This window comes from Marmota marmota, unplaced genomic scaffold (genome assembly GCF_001458135.2).
Source record: "Marmota marmota marmota unplaced genomic scaffold, marMar, whole genome shotgun sequence".
Classification (NCBI taxonomy): domain Eukaryota; kingdom Metazoa; phylum Chordata; class Mammalia; order Rodentia; family Sciuridae; genus Marmota; species Marmota marmota.
Window position 1 is genome coordinate 5,238,514 of NW_026000130.1, and position 14,510 is coordinate 5,253,023.

Here is a 14,510-nt window from a genome sequence, read left to right on the forward strand (position 1 = left end):
TTGGAACCTAGAGGAGTTTTAATATCCAGGCGGGACACACCCTCGCCTTTTCCTTAGATATTATCATTTTTTTTTTCTTTTTCAAAAAAACCTAACAATCAAGGCCATTGGTGAGCTCCATCTGCTCCTCCTGGTTTCTTGTATCACGTGCAGAAACCGGATGCAAAAACGGGGAGAAAAAAGCCTAACGCAGGCTTTCCCCCCAGAAACAGGTTTCGTGACACTTTACAAATGACTAAAAATGCTCATTTTGTGACTTAGCCAGATATTTTCTGAGTTGCATTTTGAAAACTTTCCAAGCTTTCTTAAACTGTTAACTGCTATCTCCTAAGTCTTTTTATTAAAAAAAAACCTAACAGTGTTTTGCCAATTTTCAAATATGTAATAATCAATGAATTGTAGTTGCATTAAATTTAAATATCAACTGGAAAATTGACATCTTTACAAGTTTCAGTCTTTCCACCAGTCTTTCCTTGTAAGGCTTATGTGGATTTCTTCTTAATGTTAGCAGTAGACATTTTATTGCCTTTCTGTATATGTATATGTATATATAAATTTTTAAATTTTGTTTTGGATACCAGAGATTGAATTTGGGGGAAGTTGACCACTGAGCCACATCCCCAGCCCTACTTTGTATTTTACTTAGAGACAGGGTCTCACTGAGTTGCTTAGGGCCTCAATTTTGCTGAGGCTGGCTTTGAACTTGTGATCCTCTTGCCTCAGCCTCCTGAGCCACTGGGATGACAGGTGTGCGCCACCACACCTCAACTTGCCTTTCTTTTTTTAAATTTCTTTTTTGTAAAGAATCAAACCTTTATTGTTTATTCGTTTATTTATTTTTTACATGGTGCTAAGGATCAAACCCAGTACATCACCTGTGGTAGGCAAGCGCTCTACCACTGAGCTACAACCTCAGCCCTTTATTGCCTTTCTTGATGAGATTTTCTTCTGTTAGGAAAAAAAAAATGTGTAAATATATATATGCAAATATTGCATCATGTATTTATCTTGTATTCAACCACTTTGCTGAATACAAGATTAGGGTTGTCATTTGGTTTCTCTTAGGTTTTCTGGGTACCTCATCCTTTCGTCTGAAATCCTTTTAATTTTTAAAATCTGTAAGTGAAACATGGCACTTCCTGACTGTCACATAAACTCATGGACAGTGAGTGGCGGCAGATAGTCTGCCCAAAGGACAGAAAGGGTCCTCGGCTCAGCCTGGGGGAGGGTGGTTCTTGACATTCCCTGCAAAACAAAACAAGCAAAACACCCCCAGGGGTTTATTTGGGGACAGAAGGCAATAGGGCAGTGCACACCCAAAGGACAGGAGAGTGTGGTGTTGGAAGGGAGACGTGCTGAGGGGGTGTCAAGCTCCTTTGAAGGGGACTTTGTGAGGGGTGGGCGTGGGAGGACTGAGGGGTGACATCAGCCTGCTAAGCCCAAAGCTCTGAGGGAGGATGGCAGGCTGTGGTGGCTTGGTCCTCCCCGGGATCTTCAGGTCATCGTCCTCTCCCCTGTGACATAACGTCCAGAATGGCCTCTACCACACCTTTCTTAAAACTCATCTCCTGGGTTTTATCTACTCTGAAAATACAGCAGGCGGCTCAACGTGTACTGGGACATGGATCAAAATAAGGTCATTTTCATAACTGAGCGAATCTACAGTAGCACCAAGATTTGAAGATTTCTCAGGAGTTTGGGGGTCACAGGCTTCTAGGGAAAACCAGGTCCCAGGAATAGGTGGACCCTCCAGCCATGGGAGGGGCAGGAAGTGAGGGGTAGAAACCAAACAGGAGGGAGAACAGAATGTGCTCCTGTCCCATTGGAGAGAACCGAGTCACATGGTCTCCTTCACCGCAAGGGATGTTGGGTGATGTAGTTCCTACTGGGCAGCAAGGTGCCCATCTAACAGGAAGGATTCCACTCCTAAACAGAAGGGGTACTTGCCAAGCTGAATCCCATTTTTTTTTCAATAAGACAGATATATTGTTTATTCCTGAAGGATCTTACAGAAGACCAGATCAGACTGACTACAACTGACTTGTCACTTGGAGGTACCCAAATCTAAACACTTACTGATTTTTCTGCCATTTTTAAAATCCCCTCTGCCTGGAAAGCATTTTTCATGCCAGCCTCACAAGGGCCATCTCAGATATCCTGTCCTGTGTGAAGGTCTCCAAGTGGATCCCGCACACTGCGAGGCTGGCTCACCTTTCTCTCTCAGCCTGGCGTGCCCATTATGCAAACCCTCGACTCGCCTGCTCTCCATTAATAAAAACCATGCCAGTGGAAAAAATTAAAAACTGAAATAAACATTATAGTGCAAAGTATGGGGGGTGGAGGTAAAGAATTGGCACTTTTCAATTACATCAATAGTTATTTATTGATTGATTTGTTGGTACCTGGGATTGAACCAGGTACTTAACCACTGGGCCACATCCCCAGCCCTATTTTGTATTTTATTTAGAGTCAGGGTCTCACTGAGTTGCTAAGTGCCTCACTAAGTTGCTGAGGCTGGCTTTGAACTTGTGATCCTCCTGCCTCAGCCTCACAAGCTTCTGGGATGACAGGTGTGCGCCACTGCACCCGGCTACATTAATCCATTTTTGACAAAAGTTAAGAAGATTTATCTGTTACCATAGTTTGTTTTTAAACTCTTCTGCAAAATCTGTCAACGATTTTATCAGTACTGATCTTAGATATGAAGCAACTATTATGCAAACAGCTGGGGATGTTCTCAAACATAAGGACACACTGGGTAGAGATTTATAAAAACTCCTCTATACCACACATTCCAAAAGTGCTAATATTGCCTGTGTTTCTTCAGATCCATTCTTACAACTTTCCAACGTCTTCACGGTCGGAGAATTCCCACTAAGACCCCTTCACTAGAGAATTCATCATACATGTTTGTTACATCAGGTAAGAATGTTGGGATTTCCACTTTGGCAGAAATTAGGTGACACAACTGAGTGACAGCCTTGTGGACATAGATGAAGGCCAGCCAGGTGAGAACAAGCAAAAGTAAAGTCCAAGTTGCTGGGGGAGGGGGTTGGTGCCTGTCACATGCATTTTGACATGGAAGGCAGGTGGAAAAATGAGAAAATGTCAAGATGGGGGAGGGGAGAGGGCAGGTGCCAGACGGGGCCTGATGAGACGATGTTGGCCTAGGGGGATCCGCAGGTGACCACCAGCAGGACATCTCACATGATTGGTCCCTCAGGAGCTGAAAGGTGTGAGGTCTGTGGAGACAAAAGTAGATTCATGGTGGGAAATTGGGAGGGACTGATGACAGACAGACGCAGGGCTTGTGGGGATGATGGCGGAAAATATTCTAGAACGCGACTGTGGTCATGATTGCACAGCCTCGTGCATAGATTAAAGAAGAATCCACTGAACTGTATGCTTTCAAATAGGCGAATTCCATGGATGTGTGAAATATATTTCAATTAAAATATACACACATCGGAAACACAAAAAGATAAAGAATCGTATAAAAATCATTTCATCTTTCTTATCCCCTCTTGTATCTACAGGGTCTAAGACACCAGGCAGACTGTAGGTACGAAATAAATACGAGGTCCTCGGGTGATTCATCTCACCTATCACCACAGGGGGAGATAAAGCCTTCCCAGTGATGACGTCTCTGGTTTTCCCTTGGTAACCAAGTTGGTGATACATGTTATCACGATCGAGTTCCAAAAGTAGAATCATGTCTACGTAAATTTGCTGGTTAAAAACTAGAGTTTTCAAAGAATTGTGACCCTGTTTCTGCCGTTGTCGGCCGGAACGTGGAATAGGAATCTCCAGAACCCATAGGATGTGGGTATAGAGAGAGGGAGGAAAGATTTATTAGGGGCATCGGTTTCTGTGATTGTCCAAACTGGAGAACCAGAGAAACAGTCGTGTAGCTCAGTCCAAGCCCCAAGCCTCGGCACCTGGGGGCTGCAAAGTCCGGGAGACCTGGACTTGTCATGTCCAAGAGCAGAATAGAGGCCTCCCAGCCCCAGGGGAGAGGAGAGGACTCCCTTTCCTGCCCTCTGCCCAGGAGATGGTGCCCCCATGGGTGGAGGGCAGACCTTCCTCCTCTTTCTGCTGATCCATCGAATGCCAGCCTCTGCCAGAAATGCCCTCATAGACACGACGCTTGACCAGCTGCCTGGGTATCCACGGATCCAGACAGGTTGACACCTGCAGGTCACCATCCCAGGGCTGAGTGGAGGGACACGGGGCTGTCCAGGGGTGGATGCCAGGGCACTAGGATGAAGTATCAAGGGCAAGCAAATTTCAATAAAAGCCCCTTTGACTTAAGAAAAAACAACAAAAAAATCCCAGGTGTGGTAATGCACACCTGTCATCCCAGTGACTCCGGAGGCTGAGGCAGGAGGATTGCAAGTTCAAAGCCAGCCTCAGCAAAAACGAGGCCCTAAGCAACTCAGTGAGACCTGTCTCTAAATAAGATACAAAATAGGGCTAGGGGTGTGGCTCAGTGGTCGAGTGTCCCTGAGTTCAATCCCTGGTACCTCCCCCGTCTCCCCCTCCCCCCTAAAATAGCAGATTTAGCGTAGGAGGAAGAGGTCATGGTTGCCGACTCCTGTCTGACATTGGGCTTCCTCGCCCATTAGGAAGGAAGAAGAGCGTCACTCCCCTGCCTGCATCCCAGTTATTCTGTTACTGCTGTGTTTATTTTCATGGTGACCTTCTCTCTACAGCAGTCAGTGCCACTAATTGTGATGACATATAATCTTGGGGTCTGGTTCATCAGGTAAGAACTGGTAACCAAAGTCTGGTGTTGAGGAAACACTAACCCTTGCTGGTCTGGTCTGACAAGCAGGTAACCGAGGCTTGGTGGCCTAAAGTTGTCTCCAGACAGGGGTCCAAGGGGGCTATGGGGTCTCATCTCAGACCAGGCAGGTTCCTCGGCTGCTGAGAATTTCATGCATCGAAAGCCAGGCACAAGCAAAGATTTATTAAAGAAGAGCAAAACCAAGGCACACACCCTCCCAAAGCAGAGTGCCCGTGCCCCTGGCCTCTTGGAGAGGAGAAGGTGAGTGACCTCCTTGGGGTTGAGCTCTCTGACTATACATGAGACGTTCCTGGGAAGGAGAGCACAGGTTCTCAGGCAAGCTCCTGTGAGGTCAAATCCCATGCCAGTCATTGGCTGTCTGGGGCTCAGCATGCTGCTTCCTGGTTAAGCAGCCCACCCAGAAATCAGGTGTGGGCACCTTGTGAAGGCCTTCGAGTCTGGGGGCATTTAAATTAATGATGATCCGGCTTATGCTGGAGATTTTGTTCATCTAACTAAAGAGACCAGCCTGGCTGCTGGTGCTCCCATCTAGTAAGGGTCTCTTTTTCTCTCTCTGAGACCCCACCCATCCCAAAAGGACCCGTCTCAAGGCAGTGCCAGAGGCAGGTGAGATGCCAGGTCTCCGGGCAGCCAGCATCTGACGGACCCCGGGGACATGTGCCCATTGTAGCTATCAAACTAAGCCTCTCTGACTGCGGACCATAATTTCTTGTGGTCCCTTTTTGAATGTTGACCCCGCACTTGGGGCAGTCCAAGATAGGAAAGTCCCACTTGTTTCTTACAGTGTTTCGGTTCTGCTGGGTTTATTCTGAGACTCTGCAGAGCGATGGTTCTCAGACCCGGCTGCACATTTGGATCCCCTGGGAAGCCTTTGAAAATCCCAGTGTCCCAGCCTCATCCCAAACCAATGGCATCAGACCCTGTCACTTCCCCTGCGTAGCCCGAGATGAGATCTGCTGCTTCCGTGGCTGTTGATAAGCGTAGGATTCTGCAGGAATTTTGATCATATTGAAAACATGGAGGGGCAATATGACAAGTGCCAATTGTTTTTCCTTTTGGCTTTTGTGCATACGAACATTTTAAGCATAATCAGTTAAAAGCCTGGTATGCATTGACATGAAAAAGATTCTCCACCTGCATCATTGAGTGAAAAATCCAGCCAGGCACTGTTGTCCCAGCAGGTTGGGAGGCTGAGGCAGGAGGATCGCGAGTTCAAAGCCAGCCTCAGCAAAAACAATGTGCTAAGCAACTCAGTGAGACCCTGTCTCTAAATAAGATACAAAATAGGGCTGGGGGTGTAGGTCACTGGTCAAGTTCCCCTGAGTTCAATCCCTGGTACCCCCTGCCCCCCCCCAAAAAAGAAAAAAAACCATTGCAGAACGTGATAAGCAAGCATGAACATGGATGCTCTCAGCCTACTGCAGATTCAGATTTGGGGGGCCTGTGGCTTATACAGTGTCTTTCAAATAAAAGGAATACAACGTTATAAATACCAAATATAGGTCCAGGCTGGACGGAGCAGACCCTGCACTTCAAAGAAAACCCATCTGAAATGATGTCACCTCTGATACCCACAATGTTATGATCTTTTACCAGGAGCATAAATGCATATGCATTACTTTTGCATCTGAACATCAACAAGCCTAAAATGAAAATAAAAGCAACCTGGGAGACCCAGAGTTTTTGTAGTATGGATCTTGAAATTTCCCCGTCAACTTTAAATGCCCTGGAGTTTGAGGATTGGAAGAAGCTGGGAGAAGGTCTCCTCTTGCGCATGGCTGGCGGAGGATCCTGCCTGTATCCCCTGTGTCCCCGACCAGAAGGACTAATCAAAGATCAGCAGTGGCTGTAACAGAATCTCAAGGGAGGTCTGGTTTCCAGTTCTTATCGCTCCCAGGTGGCCCCTGCACCCGCAGGTGGAGCGTCCCCACCTCCTGCTGTGAATTATTAACTCCGCCCAGCCCCCAGCCGGCTAGAATCGCCTCAGACCTGAGTGGCCTCAGACCTGGATGCTGAGCCTCATCTGTCGCGGGATGGCAGTGGGAAGCAAGCTCGGAATGACCTGAGCCGAGTCACTGTTCCTAACTTTCTCCACCCCCCCTCGAACAATGGACCCCAAGGTAATGATTTGCAGGGAGCCTCCGGTGCTGAGCTCTCTACTGGGTCTAAGTGGCAGTCACACTGGGCCTTCAGTGGGCATGGAGAGATGTGCAGAGAACATTCTGAACTTGCTTGGTGGACATTTTTATTTAAGATGATGGAGGAGGTTGTTGTAGGTTGGGAGAAAGTATGATTGTGTGTGTTGTGTGTGTGTTGTGTGTGTGTTGTGTGTGTTGTGTGTGTGTTGTGTTGTGTGTGTTGTGTGTGTGTTGTGTGTGTGTGTATTGTGTGTTAGGGGGGGTTGCCCACTCGTTTCAGATTGTTCTAGAGCAGCCAGGTCTCCAGTAACACACTCTGTGATGATAGAAATGGTCTGTTACAGGGGTCAGCGGGCCATGTGTGAGGACAGCCTGAGGCCCTGAATTTTGCTGAATCCTTGTTCATTTAAGCAGCCACGTGTGGCTGGCGGTCACTGTGTTGGTGCAGGTAAAGCTTTAAATTATAGTGAGCTGACGTGGAAGAAAATCCTAGGTGATATTTGCCTGAACCTGTAAGTCTATGAGCAAAACGTCTTTAGTCCCTCAGGTGCATTCTGTTTACTTTTAAATGGCAGTAACACCAAATCGTCCCAGGTAAGAGTTTAAGTGGACAAGGAGAAGGTTCTCCCCCCCGGGGAGAGGGAAGACAGAACTTCAGCCCAAACTGTAGCCTTTTTCTAGAAGTTAATTACAGGCATAGAGACTCACAAGGACAATTAAAAAAAAAAAAAAACCATCTCAATGTGTTATCTATCTAGAAAGCACCGTGTGTTGATGGATGTTTCTCCTTAGCTGAAAAGGTTACAGAAACGTTTATATCTGCGGGTGGAATAATTTAGTAGCCATCCACAGAGGCCTCGTGAGCCACAAGGAAACTCTAGCTACCACCTGTCACCGATCCATTCAGCCAATGATCCATTTCTATAGCACCCGGTACTGTTGCCTCGGCAACTGGTAACGCAAAAAGGCACTGTCCTTGACGGACAGGTACCCGGACACCCGGAACAAAGCCCTGGCTTGGTTTTCCAAGGCTGCATCCCATCACCCAGGGATGACCCTGGAAAGCTTGCCTCGGGGGCTGAAGAGTGCCTGTGGATCCCAAGAGACGGATATCCGCTGTCCCCAGACCTGCAGAGGGAATGCCACGGGGTAGGTGTTTCTCTGGGCAAGTGGCATTTCTTATTGTCATGGCTACGTGAAATTCATGTTGAAGTCAACATGCCGAGTCATCTATGCATGGTCATCCTAACAAAAATAAATGAATAAATAAGGAAGGGAGGAAGGAAGCTCTCCTTCTGTCTGAATTCCCAGCCTTCCTTTGGAGGATCTGCAAAATCTGGCAAATCCTATGTTGGTCACTTCCAGCCCAGATCCCTTGAGGGCTGGAGCTTCAGAGGGGCTGTCTGTCCTGCCTCGTCCTACCCAGGGAAACCACGTAGATCCTTTCTGGAGGGGCGGGCTGCACACACCAACCCTGAAAAGCAGCCTGGCTCCCAGAGACTGGTGACGGGGGCTGCACAACTGTGCCCTTGTTTGAGCCACTCCGTGGTCACGGATGGCGGGTGGGCGTATTTACTTCGTGGGTGATTTGTTCACAAGCTCCCTTTATGCAAATCATCTGGGCAATCGCCTCTTTTCTCCAAGTTCGATGGTCTTGGTCAGAAATTGGTAAGTTCCCCTGTCGGCGGGGAAGGGACCCAAGGCTTCCAACCACGTGTGTAGAAGGGGACTTCTGCCAGGTCCCAATGAGCTCTTGGCCATGCTTCAGATGTATTTTTATGGCTTTGTCACACGAGTAAAATGCACTAGGTGATTTAAAATATTTTAATTTTAAAATGAGAGACTCATGAAAGTTGCGTAAATGGTACAAAGAGGTCCCACGATGCACTTTTTCCTCTGCATTCCTCAGTGGTCACCTCTCGCCTAAGTGTGAATAGCTCTGTGCCACTCGGTGTCCTCCCTGTGGATTCCTAGAACCACCACCACATCAAGAGTCACTAGTTTTAGGCTGGGCCTGGTGGCACACGCCTGTCATCCCAGCTGCTCGGGAGGCTGAGACAGGGGGATCACGAGTTCAAAGCCAGCCTCATCAGAAGCAAGGCCCTGAGCAACTCAGGGAGACCCTGAGGCAGGAGGGTCCCTACCCGCTGGGATGACAGGTGTGAGCTGCCGTGCCTGGCAAGTTAATGTGTTCTTAAAAATTTAGATGATCTATTTTATAAAACAAATTTGGCTTAAATTGAACGAAAGAAATACCAAAGAGAAACAGAATTGCTGTATTTCAAGCAAAGTTTCTTCTTGAGAGAGATTATTTTATTGAAATATATATATGTATACAAATATATATATATATATATATATATATATATATATATATATATTTTAAGTTGGAGGCTTGCTTGTACCAAAGGTGCCACCCTTAGGCAGAATCAGAGTTATGAAAATGGGGAAAGTGAGAACTGTTACCATTTATCCCACTTCCCCTTTCCCAACCTCCAGATTTAAAAGAAATTATTTTTCACCTTTTCAAGGCTCAATTACATTTGCATTTCTGTCCTGGAAATCATGATTTATATTGTTTAAAGACATATTTCCTTGTTTCTATGTTGGGTACGGCTGAGTTTTAAAGCCCAGTGTGTGTGTGTGTGTGTGTATCAAAACCCCTTATGCCAGGTAAAAATGTGAACATGTTCCTCCAGTCAACCTCCACCATGTCACCTTATCTTTTGACTTGAAAATAAGCATTTTTTATATTGAAGTCTTTTTTTAAAAATAAAAAAGTCAAAAATGCACATATTTTTACCATCAGAACTTATGACACTAAGTCACTTCCAAATTAATCATACTTTTATTAGCATCTACTTAAAAGCTGCTTAAAATGTTAATCACTGAGTCCAAAACAGTCGCCTTGTTCACTGTTTCTAAAATTTCATTTCTGAAGTGATTATAAATTCCTAGAGACTAGATACCTCCCATACTGCCTTGTACATAGTCGATAAAAGATTTGCTGACTATATTTATGATTGCAATCATGTTCATGTTCCTATTGTTGAGAATCACTCAAAAGTCCAATGCAATTGTATGTTTTGCACTACTATAATGCAATACCCTGAGCCTGGATAACTTTATAAAGAAAAGAGGTTTGTTTAGCTCACAGTTCTGGAGGTTCAAGAGCCAGGCATTTGAGGAAAGATTGTATTTCCAGACAGGAATACAGAACAAGGGGAAGGTTCAGGCTTATTCCTTTTATAACAACTCTCTTGCCCAAACTCATCAAGGGGTCCCCTGAGAACTACCTTAATCCTTTCTGAGAACAGCCTCCTCATTGACTTAAAGAGGTCCCACTGGGCTCCGCCTCTTAAAGGTCCCACCACCCCTATACTACCAAACTGAGGACCAAGCCTCCAGCACATGAATCTTTAGGGACAAACCACTTGAACTGATGACACGGGTTCTGGGTTGAGCACTTGCTGTCCCTGTGGGTCTCTGGATATTCAGGATCCTTTGATGAGCCTTGCTCTCTGTCTTTGCTTCAGAATTGGAGTGGTACCGGGTGGAATAAGCGAGTACTTCTAACGTGGATCAGAAGATAAGGGTCGTTTTGTTTCCTTTTTCTCTCTTCGGGGGTAGACCCCTGTTGTCCCAGAGCCTGCTTTGCTCATAATTCCATTTTCAATGGAGTCGTTACATGGTGGCATTTACTGATGAAAACAATCCGAGTGCTTAGAATGAACGCCGTGCCCAGGGGCACTTGGCCAAAAAACTCACAAATGCCACCATTGTGGTCCACAGAACTTGCTGGGAAATCAAATGTCCCCTGGATTTTGCTTTCTACCTTGTAATCCTGGATGTCGCAGATATGGAGGATTTCACTGCCGTATTCAAAGTGTCTTTCTCATTCATGAAGATGAAGCATGTTTTTAAAAATAATATGAGGGCTGGGTTTGGCTCAGTGGTAGGGTGCTTGCCTAGGGTGTGTGAGGCCCTGGATTCAATTTTCAGCACCTCCTAAAACTGAATAAACAAATGTCCATCTGTATTGTGGCAAATGAAAGGACTTCTTTTTTAAAAAAAGATAATTTAATGGCTTGGCCATCTTTTTTTAATATAATTTTTTTAGTTGTTGTTAGGCCTTTTCCTTATTTATATGTGGTGCTGAGAATTGAATCCAGTACCTCATGCATGCTAGGCCAGCACTCTATCATTGAGCCACAACTCCAGCCCAGGACTTCATTGTTTATGGCTAAATAATATTCCATTGTGTACAAATACCACATTTTCTTTATCCATTCATCTATAAATAAAGAGAAAATGGTGCTAGTTTTTGAATGGTAAGATTATGAATTATTTTTATTCTTGTGATTGCATTTTTCCAGAATATCTAAAATAGAATGTATAATTCTTTGATAATCAGCCAAAAAAAAAAAGATAATATCATTTAAAAGAGCTCTATCCATTGGGAGCTTTTCATAGCTGCTTATTTGATGAGTATACATTTCATCCTCATCTTCCTGTTTCATCTCATCACAAATTATTCCTTGTAATAGCAAAATCCAGAAAAAGTCAAATTTTAAAGTAATTTCACACATTTACCTTTATTTCCTTGAATATTTGTCCCTAAGGAGGCTTGTATAAACTCTCTCTCTCTCTCTCTCTCTCTCTCTCTCTCTCTCTCTCTCTCCTCCCTTCTCAGTAACAAGCATGAAAATCCCAGCCCGAGATGCGCAGGGTGGGTGTCCAATAAATTGCCCTTTGGGTAGCCAGTGTTTCTACTGACTAACTAATCACATCTGGTACAGTTTGCATTAAAATAATAATAATAATAGAAACACCTTTGGGACATAAAGGTACGTTTCTGGAGGAAGAGGGATCTTGAGGACAGGAAGCTTTGCCTTTTCTTTGATAGCTTTGAGGTCAGGGCTTTTGGGCCACCTCTCCAGAAGGAAGATAATATCGACCTGCCCTGCCTGGCAAGTTCAGTGTCCCCAAAGCCAAGACACCTGGCCAGCATCGGAGAGGGAGGGAATTAGCTGGGAAACCTCTAGTAAGTTCTACTTGTAGGGAAAGAAAAAGGAATTGATCTCACAATTGGTGCAACCCACAGGCTCTCGGCTCCTGCTAGCTGGGGCGGTAGGAACCCTTGTTGGTGGGTCTCGATGACCTTCTCCCTGACTGTGAGCGAGTTCTCCGCCTCTGGCTGCCGATCTCTGGTTCACAGTCCTGCTCTCTAGGGAAGCCATCGTTACCCTCACGTTCAGTCTTCTTTATTTCACTTTAACATTGTTTCTAGGTCACTGGGCCAGGCCTTATGGTCAGTAGGGTGCAGAGAAGTCGCCTGCCGATCTGGTAAAAATGCAAATTCTGGTTTTCAGACCAGGGACGGAGATTTTGCATTTCTAATGAATTCCCAGAGGATGCTGGAAATGTTGGTCTGTGGACCCCAATTTGAGGAGATGGGGCTGTAAGTAGGACCCGAGGCTATTCTCTTTGGAATGACCTAGCACACCTGGGAAACATTCAGATTCCCAGGCCCAACATCACCAACTTTGCTGGAATTCCCCAGGTAATTCTGGTCCGTGCTAAGGTTTGAGAAGAACTATAGACTGAGCATCCCTCATTAGAAAATGCCAAACTTTCTGGGGGCTGACCCGTGGCCACGCTTTGGAAATTCCACACCTGACTTCTTGTGATGGGTCACAATCAAAATGCAGCTGTACTTACGACATTGTCTAAAATTACCTTCAGGCTATGAAACATGCAACATAAATTCATATTCAGACTTGAGTCCCACCCCCAAAATATTGCATGATGTTTATGCAAATATTCCAAAATGTGAAAGAAATCCCAAACCCCCTAACCGTTTCTGGTCCTAAGCATCTCAGAGAAGGGCTATTCAGCCTGTAGAGTCAAGCTTTGATTTCTAACTGGGCCACAAGTGGTAGCCATTTATTACCCAGGATGGGGAATAATTAAAAAGCCATGTTAAAATTTCTCTGATTTGTGAAGTCTATTAATTTGCTCATTCGCCCAAAGGGACTTAGACTGAAGGGAAAGGAAACACGCATGTGCAAACACACACACACACACACACACACACACACCCCTTGGGAAATATTTTGCATTTGTCGGACCAAACAGGTTTTAGCATAACCCATTGTCAATGTTCAGTTTGGGTGTTTGCAAGCCCCCAAACCATGAAATATCTTTTATTCTAGGGAAACTTAGCTGAAGATTGCTCCCTAAACCATCCCACCCTCCCTCCCACCCCCCACAAAAAGTGAGTTTTTCTGCAAACTCTTGTAAACAAGGAACTTGTAAGGACCTCAGGGACAGCTGCATGTGACTGGAATCAATGTATCAATGTCCTCCATCTAAAGCTCCTGTAAACTTCTAAAGCCAGGCGTGGTGGTGCAGGTTTGTAATCCCAGGGGCCCGGGAGGCTGAGGCAGGAGGAACACAAGTTCAAAGCCAGCCTCAGCAACTTAGCAAGGCCCCAAACAACTGGAACCCTGTCTCTAAATAAAATACAACAAAAGGACTGGGGATGTGGGTCAGTGGTTGGGCACCCCTGAGTTAAACCCCCAGTCCCCAAAACAGAAAACTTTCTAAAGACCTTTATTCCCCCCAACACGTATTATTAGAAGTAGTGAAAGAACTCCAGACCTTGCATCCAATATCCTTTGCTCTCTGTCTATGCTACAGATACTGTCGTCTCTCCACCTGAACTCCCAGGAGCCAAGTAAGACTCCATGAACTCTCCTCAGTTTTACTAGGAGACCATGTGAACCCTAAGGTAATTTAGAAGCATTATTCTGTTTGCTGATATTCATAATTATCCTCATTGAGTGGTGACTAAGAGGCTGCCGCTGGATAATAAGACACCAACAGTCTTTTGGTCGTTAGATAAAAAAGATAATCCTCCATTTCAACTGTGGAGCCATGGACGTTGACTCAATCAGACATAAAAACGTGCAATAGCATCATGCAAGTCTGATCCTTGTCGGTCCCGTAGCTGAGACCCCTGGAATCTGAATGGCAGACGGTGCTTTCTGTCCTGACATCGTTTGATTTTCAATTCTAGCTGCCACTGAGCACTCGGAATTGGGGACAGCACCGTCCCAGGGGCTTCCTTAAGAGCCAGACCTGCCCATCTGCTCCTTGAGCCAACACTCGCTGAAGTTCTGTGTCAGAAACTGCTGCTTTTCCTTCTGCGGAGCTCGGTTTGGGTTGGTGTCAGGGCAGGGAACAACAATGGGCCAGGAGAGGTGACATCTCAACTGCAGCTCTAGGTGACCTAGTTCCTCGAAGTCCTTAGGTGCTTGTGAAAGTAGCGCTGCTTACAGAGAAGATCTTAATCTACCCACATCCACACCTCCAAGAGGGAGGGGTGGATTGTAAACCTCTAAACGTGAATTGGAGCACGGTTCTGTGTGTGACCCCACCTGGCCTCTCTGGCTGTGTGCAGTTTTCAAACACATGGATTCAGAAACCTAGCTCCCGAGCAAAAGGAAAATATGGACCAAACAGGCCCTGAAGCAGGAGTGGGCACCCTTTTTCTGCAAAGG

At 45.6% G+C, this 14,510-nt stretch overlaps 1 protein-coding gene across 4 annotated transcripts in view; it reads left to right on the forward strand.

Annotated features, from left to right (window-relative positions):
- The first annotated feature begins 6,797 nt into the window (after positions 1-6,797).
- Positions 6,798-14,510, forward strand: part of Myo1h (myosin IH) — a 61,140-nt gene continuing 53,427 nt past the window's right edge. For all 4 annotated transcript variants that reach the window (XM_015500272.2, XM_048785004.1, XM_048785002.1 and 1 more), the window contains exon 1: positions 6,798-6,927. In XM_015500272.2, the coding sequence (XP_015355758.1) occupies positions 6,916-6,927 (12 nt within the window). In that variant the 5' untranslated portion in view covers positions 6,798-6,915. The remainder of the gene's footprint in view (positions 6,928-14,510) is intronic.